Raw genomic sequence first — 12,804 nt, 5'->3', positions numbered from 1 at the left:
CAACGCCGGGATCACGCCCTGAGCCGAAGGCAGACGCTTAACCGCTGTGCCACCCAGGCGCCCCATTAATCCCATTTATAATAGGATCAAAAATAATAAAATAGGGGGGGCACCTGGGTGGCTCAGTCAGTTAAGCATCTGCCTTCGGCTCAGGTCATGATCTCAGGGTTCTGGGATTGAGCCCCTCCTTGGGCTCCTTACTCAGTGGGGAGCCTGCTTCTCCCTCTCCTTCTGCCCCTCCCCACCCTGCTCATGCTCTCTCTCTCTCTTCTCTCTCTCAAATAATTAATATCTTAAAATAATAATAGTAGGAATAAATTTAACCAAGGAGGTAATAGATCTATACACTAAAAACCATAAAATACTGATGAAAGAAATTGAAGATGACAAAAGTAAATGGAAAAATATCCTATGTTCACGGATTGGAAGATTAATTTGTTAAAATATACATACTACCCAAGGCCATCCACAGATACAGTACAATCCCTAGCAAGATCCCAATGACATTTTTTACAGAAATAGAAAAAACAATTGTAAAATTCATATGGAACCACAAAAAAACACCAAAGAGCCAAAACAATCTTGAGAAAGACGAACAAAGGTGAAGGCAACACACTTCCTGGTTTCAAACTATATTACAAAGCTATAGTCATCAAAACAAGATAGTATTGGCATAAAAACAAACACATAGACCAATGAAACAAAATCAAGAGCCTAGAAATAAACCCAAATATAGTCAACTAATATTTGACAAGGGAGTCAAGAATACTCAATGGGGGAAAGATACTTTCTTCAATAAATGGGGCTGGAAAAATTGGATATTTGCATGTAGAAGAGTGAAACAGAACCCCTAACTTACACCAATTATAAAAATTAACTTGAAATGGATTAAATACTTAAATGTAAAACTCCTAGAAGAAAACATAGGGAGAAATCTTCTTGATACTGGTCTTGGCAAAGATTTTTTGTATATGGCACCAAAAGCACAAGCAATAAAACCAAAAATAAACCAAATGGGACTACAACAAACTAAAAAGCTTCTGCACAGCAAAAGAAATGAGTAACAAAATGAAATGGTAACCTATGGAATGGAAGAAAATATTTTCAAACCATGTATCTGATAAGGGGTTAATATCCTAAATATATTAGGAACTCCTACAAATCAATAGCAAAACCAAAATAATGCAATTAAAAATGGACAAAGGACCTGAATAGACATTTTTCTGATGAAGCTATACAAATGGCCAGCAGGTACATGGAAGGTGCCCAACATCATTAATTATCAGAGAACTACAAAAGAAAAACACAATGAGATATTACTTCACACCTGTTAGGGTAGTTGTTTTCAAAAAGACAAGAGATAACAAATGCTAGCAAGGATGTAGAGAAAAGGGAACCCAGTACACCGTGTACACCGTTGTCAGGAATGTAATTGCTACAGCCTCTATGAAAAACAGTATGGAGTTTCCTCAAAAAATTAAAAATGGAGGTACCATATGATTCAGCAATTCCACTTCTGGGTATATATCTGAAGGAAATGAAATTACTCTCTCAAAGAGATATCTGTACCCCTCATGTTCACTGCAGCATTATTTACAGTAGCTAAGACATGGAAACAACTTAAGTGTTCATCGACACATGAATGTATAAAAAATGATATAAATGTATATAATTCCTATATAACGTATTAAATATAATTAACATTATATTGAATATAATGAATATGTGATGTAATAAAATTCCTTGTGTTTTATATGCAATATTTAATATAATTAACAATATACTGAATATAATTAATATGTGATGTTTTATTATTATATATAATATAAAATATATAAAATTCAGCTACACACAGAGGAAATCTTGCCATTTGTGACAACATGAATGAAACTTGAAGGCATTAAGCTAAGTAAAATAAATCAGGCAGAAAAGACAAATATTGTGTGATCTCACTTATGTCTGGAATATAAAAAAACTTATTTCATAGAAACAGAGAGTAGACTGATGGTTGCCAGGAGCAAGGGGGTGGGAGAAATGGGTGAAAGTGGTCAAAGGGTACAAACTTTCAGTTACATGATGAATAAGTTCTGCATATCTAATATACAGCATAATGACTATAGTTAACAATACTGTATTATATCCTTGAAAGTTGACAAGAGAGTAGATCTTAAATGTTCTCACCACACATACCAAAAAAAAAAATGGTACTATGTGAGGTGATGGGTGTGTTAAATAATATTATTGTGGTAATCATTTTGCAAGATATATGTATATAAAATCATCACATGGTATGCCTTAAACTTACACAATGTCAATTATATCTCAATAAAGCTGTGAAAAATGAACTGTACCTAAGTAAAAATATAACATTGTCTCTTATTTGATTTTTACATACATGATATTTTACTCTAAGTATCATTCTGCAACTTTCTTTTTTACTCAATTTTGTTTTGGGGACACTAGTCACACTGATACGCAGAGGTCTAATTTCATTTTACCATTGTAGGACTTGACCAAAATTTACGCTATCTTCTAAAAATTGATGTTTTAGATTGCTTCAGTTTTTTGATCACACATAGTAATGCTGCCACAAACATCCTTGTACTGGTCTCATTATGCCCATATGCGAATTTCTCTAGGATCCTTAGAAAGATCTAAAGTCTAGCAGCTAGATCATAAAACATAATCACTTAAAATTTTTCTGAATATTGCCAAACTTGCCTCCCAGAAGTATAATTTTGTTTAAGTCTTCTGAGATTGCCGTGGTGCTCTCCCACAGCCCATGCTGCCTTACCTCCTCCCACATTGTTTCTGCCTAATCTCAGTGGCTTTTTGTAGTCCTAACAAATACCTAGTAGTAGTTCACAGATTTGTTTTTTTCAGTTTCACTGAGAGTGTAATTTGTGGGAGTTGTGTTGTGCTTGCTGCTTTTGTGTGCTTTCTGGGAAGAGAAGAGGAAAGATGCTGATTTACATAGACACAGTTATACTGGGAATAGGGATTTGGATTAGAATTGCTCGAAGGTAAAAAATGTTTAGGGGAGAAATAATATCTATTCAAGCAGGAGTCTTCCATTTATAAACATGGTATGCTTCACTTTTTATCAAATCTTTGTTCACATGCTTAAGGAACACTTTATATTTTTCCCCATAATGCTGTGCACATGTTTTTGTTAAGTGACTTTCCTAGGTTATTATTTGTTTTTTTAAGAATATGATATTTTCAAATATTTCTAATCAGACATGAGCAATATCTGGAAAGCTGCTCTTTGCATGTCAATTTCACAATCACCTATCTTGAACTCAGGTTCTTAGTTCTGATAATTTGTAATTTCATTTGATTTTCTAAATGAGTAAATTGTCTGCAAATATAGTTTTACTTCTTATTTCTAATCCTCATACCTCAATTTTTTCCTCTTACTGCACTGAGTCAACATTTCTCAACTAAAGTGATATCACTGCCATATTGAGCAAAAAAATCAGTGGGTTCAGCTCTGGGAGAGTGGAGGATGAGAGGAAACTGAGCCCAAAACTAGCAGAAGGAAGGAAATAACAAAGATTAGAGAATAAACAAAATAGAAATTAAAAAAAAAAAACCACAATAGATCAATAAAACCAGGAGCTGGTTCTTTGAAAAGATCAACAAAATTGATAAACCTTCAGCCAGACTCATCAAAGAGAGGACTCAAAAATACAAAATCAGGAATGAAAGACAAGAAATAACAACCAACACCACAGAAATACCAAGGATTATGAGAATATTATGAAAAATTATATGCCAACAGATTGGACAACCCAGAAGAAATAGAAACATAACCTCCCCGAACTTGATCAGGAAGAAATAGAAAATTTGTGCAGAGTGATCACTTGCACAGGAGATTGAATCAGCAATCAAAAAATTTTGAGAAACAAAAGTCTAGCACCAGACATCTTCACAGATGAATTCTACCAAACATTTAAAGAAGAGTTAATACCCATTCTTCTCAAACTATTCTGAAAAATAGAAGAGGAAAGAAAGCTTTCAAATTCATTCTATGAGGCCACCTGTACCCTGATACCAAAACCAGATAAAGACACTACAAAAAAAGAGAGACAGGGAACTATAGACCAACATCTCTGATGAACATAAATGCCAAATCCTCAACTAAATATTAGCAAGTCAAATCCAACATATCATTCACCACAATCAAGTGGGGTTTTTTCCCGGGATGCAAGGATGGTTCAGTATCAATCAACATGATATATCACATCAATGGCAGAAGGTATAAAAACCATATGATCATCTCAATAGATGCAGAAAAAGCATCTGACAAAGCACACCATCCATCATGATAAAAACCCTCAACAAGTTTAGAGGGAACTTACCTCAATAAAAAAAAGAAAAACATAATATGAAAACCCCATTGCTCACATCACACTCCATGGTGAAAAACTCAGAGCTTTTCCCCTAAGATCAGAAAAAGACAAGGATGTCCACTCTCACCACCTTTATTTAACCTAGTACTAGAAGTTCTAGCCAGAGCGAGCAGACAACAGAAAGAAATGAGGCATCCAAATTGGTAAGAAAGAAGTAAAAATTGGTAAGAAAGAAGTAAAACTTTCATGATTTGCAGATGACAAGATACTATATAGAGAAAACCCTACGGATTGCAACCAAAAACTACCTGAACAGATAAATGAATTCAGGAAGGTCACAGAATACAAAATCAATATACAAAAATCTGTTGGACTACACACTAAATTATTAGTGTAGCAGAAAGAGAAATTCAGAGAACAGTCCCATTTACCATTTCACTAAAAAGAATAAAATATCTGAGAATAAACTTAACCAAGGAGGTAAAAGACTTCTACTCTGAACACTATAAAACACTGATGAAAGAAACTGAAGATGATACAAACAAATGGAAAGATGTTCCATGCTCATGGATTGGGAGAACAAATATTGTTAAAATGTTCATACTACACAAAGCAATGTACAGATTTAATGCAATCCCTATCAAAATACCAACAGCATTTTCACAGAACTAGAACAAATAATCCTAACATTTTTATGGAACCACAAAAGACTCCAAATAGCCAAAGCAATCTTGGCAAAAAAAGAACAAAACTGGAGGTGTCACAATCCCAAAATCCAAGATATACTACAAAGCTGTATTAATCAAAGCAGTATGGTACTGGCACAAAAACAGACACATAGATCAACAGAACAGAAAGCCAAGAAATAAACTGACAGTTATATGGTCAACTAATTTTCCACAAAGGAAGCAAGAACATGCAATGGGGAAAAAAACAGTCTCTTCAACAAATGGTGTCGAGAAAACTAAATAGCTACATACAAAAGAATGAAACTGGACCACTTTCCTACACCACACACAAATACACTCAAAATGGATTAGGAACCTAAATATGAGACCTGAAACCATAAAATTTCTGGAAGAGAGCACACACAATAATTTCTTTGACCTTGGTTATAGCAATATTTTTCTAGATATGCCTGCTGAGGCAAGGGAAAAAAGCAAAAATAAACTACTGGGACTACATCAAAATAAAAAGCTTCTGCACAGCAAAGGAAACAAAACAGAACTAAAAGACAACCTATGAAATGAGAGAAGATATTTGCAAATGACATATCTGATAAACGGTTAGTATCCAAAATATATAAAGAACTTTTACAACTCAACACACACACACACAAAAATCCAATTAAAAAATGGACAGGAGGGGCGCCTGGGTGGCACAGCAGTTAAGCGTCTGCCTTCGGCTCAGGGCGTGATCCCGGCGTTATGGGATCGAGCCCCACATCAGGCTCCTCCGCTGTGAGCCTGCTTCTTCCTCTCCCACTCCCCCTGCTTGTGTTCCCTCTCTAGCTGGCTGTCTCTATCCTGTCAAATAAATAAATAAAATCTTTAAAAAAATAAAAAATAAAAAATAAAAAAAAAAAATGGACAGGAGACATTAACAGTCATTTCTCTAAAGAAGACATACAGATGGCCAACAGGCACGTGAAGAGATGCTCAGCATCACTCATCATCAGGGAAATACAAATCAAAAACACAATCAGATACCACCTCACACCTGTCAGAATGGCTAAAATAAACAAGAAGCAACAAGTGTTGGCAAGGATGTGGAGAAAAAGAAACCTTTATGCACTGTTGGTGGGAATGCAAAATTTTTTAAAAGACTTATATATTTATTTGAGAGAGAGAGAGTGCATGCATGAGTGGGGGAGGGGCAAAGGGAGAGGGAGAGAGAGAATCTCCAACAGACTCCCCACTAAGCACGACCCCGACTCGGGGCTCAATCTCAAAACCTTGAGATCATAAACTGAGCCAAAATCAAGAGTCCAACACTCAACCAACTGAGCCACCCAGGTGCCCCAAAACTTTTTTTTTTAAGATTTTATTTTTAAGTAATCTCTATACCCAACATGTGGCTCAAACTCATGAACCTGAGATCAAGAGTGCAATACTTTTCCAACTGAGCCAGCCAGGTGCCCCGTGAATGAAAACTTCTGCAACCACTGTGGAAGACAGTATGTAGGTGCCTCAAAAAAATGAAAACTAAAATTACTATATGATTCAGTAATTCCACTACTGGGTATTTACCCAAGGAATACAAAAGCACTAATTTCAAAAGATGTATGTACCTCTATGTTTATAGCAGCATTATTTATGATAGACGAATTATGGAAGCAACCCAAGTGTCCATGGATTGATGAATGGATAAATAAGAAGTGGTTTATATACACAATGGAATATTATTCAGCCATAAAAAGAATGAAATTTTGTCATCTGCAACAACATGGGTAGAGCTAGAGAGCATAATGCTAAGTGAAATAAGTCAGTCAGAGAAAGACAAATACCATATGATTTCACTCATGTGAAATTTAAGAAACAAAACAAACCAACAAAGAAAAAAAAAGAAATACAAAAAACAGACCCTTGACTATGAGAACTGGAGCTTACTGGAAGAGGGGGAATGAGGGATAGGTGATGAGGATTAAAAAATACACTTATTGTGGGGCGCCTGGGTGGCGCAGTCGTTAAGCATCTGCCTTCGGCTCAGGGCGTGATCCCGGCGTTCTGGGATCGAGCCCCACATCAGGCTCTTCCGCTGGGAGCCTGTTTCTTCCTCTCCCACTCCCCCTGCTTGTGTTCCCCCTCTCGCTGGCTGTCTCTCTGTCAAATAAATAAATAAAATCTTTAAAAAAAAATACACTTATTGTGATGAGTGCTGAGTAATGTATAGAACTGTTGAACCACTCCATTGTACACCTGAAATATAACACTGTATGTTAATTATAATGAAATTTAAATTTTAAATTTTTTTTCAAAAATGTAGTGCAAAAGCAGGCAGACAGTACATAAACAAATGAGTGTGGCTGTATTCCAGTAAAACCGCTTTAGAGTCACTGAAATTTTAATTTCATGTAATTTTCACATGCTATAAAATAGCAGGATTTTTTTCATCTATTTTACAATGTAAAAATCATTCTTAGCACCCAAGCTATATAAAAAAAGGCAATAGGCCAATTTGGCTTGTAGACCATAGTTTGCCAATCCTGACCTAGTTTTAGTACTTGCTCCTTTTTAAAAAAAAATTATCATCTTTATGGGGCACCTGGGGGGCTTAGTCGGTTAAGCGTCTGCCTTCAGCTCAGGTCATGATCACAGGGTCCTGGGATGGAGCCCCACGGTGGGCTCTCTGCTCAGTGGGAAGCCTGCCTGTCCCTCTCTCTCTCCATCTGCCCTCTCTCTGCTTGTGCTTTCTCTCTCAAATGAATAAATAAAATATTTTAAAAAATTATCATCTTTAGGGGCACCTGGATGACTCAGTCAGTTAAGCATCTGCCTTTGGCTCAGATCATAATGCTGGGGTCCTAGGATCAAGCCCGTGTCGGGCTCCCTGCTCATCAGGGAGTCTGCTTCTCCCTCTGCCCCTCCCCCCATTTGTGTGGGCTCTCTCTCTCTCTCTCACAAATAAATAAAATCTTTAAAAAAATTACCATCTTTAGAAACTCAACACCTAACAATTTTAATGACATGTTTTTCTGGTTTTTTGCATATCACGTTCTCAAACCCTGCTTCTTCCTTTTGAGATCATTTTTCTTCCTACAGAAGTGTATCCTTTCATCTTCTTTTATTCAGATTAATAGCTAACATTTATAGGAAGCTTATTTACATGCTAGGCACTGGTCTAAGTACATTACATAAAGGAATTTTCTTAATCTGTACAATATCCTATGAGATAGATCCTATGAAATGTCCTATCCTATGAAAAGTCTTTATTTCACCTTCACTCCTGAATAATAGTTTGGCTGGTAAAAGAATTCTAGATTTGCAATTATTTTCCCACAGCATTTTTTTTTTTTAAAGATTTTATTTATTTGTCAGAGAGAGAGAGAGCACGCGCGCACGCAAGCAGGGGGAGAAGCAGGCAGAGGGACAAGCAGGCTCCCTGCTGAACAAGGAGCCAGATGCGGGACTCAATCCTAGGACCCTGGGATTATGACCTGAGCTGAAGGCAGATGCTTAACCGACTGAGCCACCAAGATGTCCCTATCCCACGGCACTTTAAAAATAATTCTATAAAATGTCAATTTGGTTTCTATCTCTTTGCAGGTAATCTGACTTTTCTCTCCAATAGCTTTTGCAGTTTTTTCCTTTTTCCTTTATTAGTAGGTGTGATTTTTTTTTTTTTATCCTGTTTGGTCCTCAATGAAATTTTTCAATCTGTGGACTCATAACTTTCTTTAGTCCTGGGAAATTCTCAGCCATTATCTTTTCTTGCATTGCTTCTCCACCATTCTATTATAAGATCTTACAATCCTATCCCCCATGGCTCTTACTTTTTTTTTTTTTATCTTATTCTAACTTTGAATATTGCATTCTGGAATACTTGTTCATTTAATCTTTCATTTCACTAATTTGTTCTTCAGCTCTGCCTAGTTTACTACTGAGCTCATTTCATTTCAAACTTCAAAGTTTTCCTTCCCTATGATTGCAATTGGTTCTTTTTCATAGCTCCCACTCTTGTTTTCATGCTTTATCCCCCTTTATCCCTTTGAGGATATAAAAAGTATTTCCCAAGTCCTTTTCAGATTGCTCCATTTGCTCTGTTTGCCCAGGAATTTATTTTCTCTCTCTCTCTTTTAATTTTTGTGGATCACTCCTGGTATCTGTGTTCCTTAGATGCTTTGTGATTCTTGGGTTGATATCATCTGTAGATTTCTCTCATGAGCACCCTGGGTAGTAACACTCTTTGACCTGGCAAGAGGGATCGCTCCCCAGCCTCATTCTTTAGAGCCCTGCCCATCATCATAGGACGAGGAGTTCAACAGACTATGCCCAGCTAGAGCTACTTTACTCTTAAAGACCTGAATTCCTTGAACAAATGGCCCAAGCCTCCTTCCACAATCTACATGGACATCTTCCCAGAATTCAGACTCCCAAGGGCAGATTATATGCTGCTGTCCATTCACCCTGTTTAAAAAGATTTTATTTATTTGACAAAGAGAGAGAAAGAGCATAAGCAGGGGGAGCAGCAGAGGGAGAGGGAGAAGCAGGCTCTCCACTGAGAAAGGAGCCCAATGTGGGGCTCGATCCCAGGACCCTGGGATCATGACCTGAGCCGAAGTCAGAAGCTTAACCAACTGAGCCACGTAGGCACCACTGTTTGTTCACCCTTAAACCCAAGGGGTAGCCAAGTGGCAGCTGTTTACAGGGATATGTACACAGAGATTGGAAAAACAAGATGAAGTAATCACATGCATACATGACAGGACCCTCATGATGTGGAACACAGCCAGAGGAAAAGGTAAGTCACAGGCAGTCTCTTCCCTTGCTGCCCCATTCCACCAAAGAATCCCAAGGAATCTAAGAATATTCTTTTTAATTAATTAATTAATTAATCTGTCTACCTATCAGAGAGAGAAAGAGAAAGAGAGAGATACAGAGCACAAGCAGGGGGAGTGGCAGGCAGAGAGAGAAGCAGGCGCCCTGCTGTGCAGAGAGCCGACAGGGGCCTTGATCCCAGGACCCTGGGATCACGACCTGAGCTGAAGGCAGACGCTTAACCGACTGAGCCACCCAGACATCCTGGAATCTAAGAATTTTCAATTTAAACTTATCATTTCAATTTGTTATAAAGATGTATTTGTGAAAAATACAGATTTTTTACTTAAAATATTTTACTTAACAGATATTAACTTTATTTATAATCTTTAAACATCTATACATACAGTATATAGGCCTCCATTTAAACTCCGACTCAGGGCCTCAAAAATGAGGGGGTAGGCCTGACTCGGTGGTTTTTACTGAGACTTCAACCTCTGTGTTGGCAGGCATTGGGCTTCAGTCCCACCTGTGGGCAAGAGAAAAGTCCTGCTTCCTCTAGTTCAGGCAGGTAATTCAGATCTGGCTCCCCACCCTTCACAGTCTCTGCTCATCATCATAGGTTCCCAGCTGTTTCTTTCTTTTAGGAAGAAGTCCTAAGTCTCCACTTCTAAACTATGGAACTTTTCTTCCTTTTTTTTAAAGTGTGTGTGTGTGTGTGTGTGTGTGTGTGCATATATATGTACATATATGTGTATGTACATATGTACACATATACGTATATATACATACATACACACACTAATAAACACATAACCAATATATATACTCATATATATACACTAATACATATTTAAATTCAGAGCAGAAGGGAAAAGTTTCAGCATATTTTTAATCTGTCATCTAGGTCTGAAAGTAGAGCTTATGCTTTCAAGTATGTTTGTCAAGAATGCTTCATCTGAATTCGTAAGGTGAGCCAGGAAATAAGAATCAAAACTAGAGCTCAGATATTAACGTCTTCATTGTCTATGACACAGACTTGACCACAGCAAATCATCACAACTGGGAAACAAAGGTAATCTCATTTTAATAAAAATCATTCCAGTGTACCAACTATCTCCACCACCTGGGAGGAGCTGGCCTCTCTGGCTCTGTTTCCCAGCTACAATCAAGTGAGTTCAAGAAGCTAATGTCTAGTCATTTCCAAAAGCCCCTTTCCTTATTAGTTTTTCTAATTTCACATAATATAGACCTAGGTCAGATTTTATTGCATTCTAAGAGTGAATTTCTGAACCTGAACATAGTAGCATTTCAGAGATAACACCAAAAGAAATCACTCAAATCATCCAAAAGGGTATGTAAGAGAGCTTTGATAAACTGCAAGATATTTTGGCCAGGTAAGATAATACTGTTACATATGGTGGCATACACACTCAGTATTATATACTCAAAAAAGATTTATGTGTAAAGAGGGAGTAAGGATTGCTCAATGAAAAGGAATTGATTCACTAGAAAACCAATGTGTGGGGGGGGATGAGTAGTCAGCAAATAACCACAAAATTAAGCTGAAATAGAACTTCAGCTTCAGGGATAAAGTATAATAGGACTCCTTACAATGGAAAGGGTATACCTCTCTTTGAACAAAAGTATCAGTAGAAGTATGAGTCTATGAGGTAGCTCTGCTGAGCAAGACATTTTAAATAGTAACACTTTATACCACAGTTGCCTCTAAGCACATCATTTCCAGGAACTCAAAAGCACGCACAGTTATCAGGACAGGCATCCTCAAATATTCAAGCCAATTACCAACTCACCCCAAGTAAGCGCAGCCAGGGTCAAGAGTTCAGGGATTGAATCCTGACATACTACATATTCTGGAGAATATGGATCAGTCTGAACTTCAGCATCCCGATAATCAGTCTGAGTACCCACAGTATACTTTGAAGGTACGGGAGGGTACTTAGCAGAAGTAGGAGGGAAAATATATGCCTCTGTCCTAAAAGGGAAAATTATTATAAAAATTAAAACCTGATCCAATCACTTAGAATACTATACAGTCAAGTAGAAATAAATCTTTAGCTTCACTAAGCCCATTCCCCCTTTAAACATGCACAAATTCATGAATCCAGTGTAACCAGGATTGTGCCCAAGTATCTTGAGAGAACTGCCTTGTTAGTCTCACCTCTACCAAGAAACTGAAGGGATAGAAAAGCCCAGGTCTACTCACAAAAGTACCTGTTTATCTGTGTATCACTGGGTGGGACTGTAGTATAAAACTATATAACCTAGATTCTAGGATGTCATACAGTTCCTTCTGAACCTGTTGGGAATTTCTACTTCTTGGTTTCTTTTTCCTCTGCTTTTAGTTATACAACCAAATTTAACTGTTTCCCTCTAGAAATGCAGGAGCAGAGAAAAGAGAAGAGATGCTTTCTGATTTTTTAAAAAGGCAAGGTTCTTTCAAGATAGATGACTCAATAATTAGTGCTAGGATTACTTGGTTATCTTTGGAAAAGTTACCTCATCCCTTGGACAAAAATTAATTACAGATATTTTAAGGCATTTAATGTAAAAATGAGACTACAAAAGTACTAACAGGAAACATAAGTAAATATACCATCTTTGAGTCAAAGTCTTTTTCAGCATGGCTAAAAAGCCAGAAACTATAAAAAGAAATGATCAACAGAGTTAAGGTTAAGTTGAAACTTCTATAGCTCAAAGTATTATAAACAAATTTAAAATATGAATGGCACACTTAGAAATAGGATGTGCAACATACATGATAAAAGTTAAACAGCCTTTCTATACAAAAAGCCCTTGTAAACCAGGACGACAGTAGTCTGTACTGTCAGTACAGTACATCAACACCAACAGAAAAATGGATAAAGAACAATTCACAAAAATGAAAACTTCTAACAAACATATGAAAAAATAATGAACATAACTAGTAATCAAAGAAAAGTAAAATAAAG

The 12,804-nt window shown here is 36.9% G+C and overlaps 1 protein-coding gene across 1 annotated transcript in view; it reads right to left on the bottom strand.

Annotated features, from left to right (window-relative positions):
* The window catches only part of CFAP91 (cilia and flagella associated protein 91), a 96,119-nt gene that overhangs the window by 49,345 nt on the left and 33,970 nt on the right, over nucleotides 1-12,804 (bottom strand). Inside the window, exon 6 of the mRNA XM_008708195.2 lies at nucleotides 11,647-11,828. Coding sequence (XP_008706417.1) covers nucleotides 11,647-11,828 — 182 coding nt within the window. The remainder of the gene's footprint in view (nucleotides 1-11,646; nucleotides 11,829-12,804) is intronic.

Source organism: Ursus maritimus, unplaced genomic scaffold, assembly GCF_017311325.1.
Source record: "Ursus maritimus isolate PB19 unplaced genomic scaffold, ASM1731132v1 scaffold_4, whole genome shotgun sequence".
NCBI classification, from domain to species: domain Eukaryota; kingdom Metazoa; phylum Chordata; class Mammalia; order Carnivora; family Ursidae; genus Ursus; species Ursus maritimus.
The sequence above is the reverse complement of the archived record's forward strand: the minus strand, read 5'-3'. Positions and strand labels throughout refer to the sequence as shown.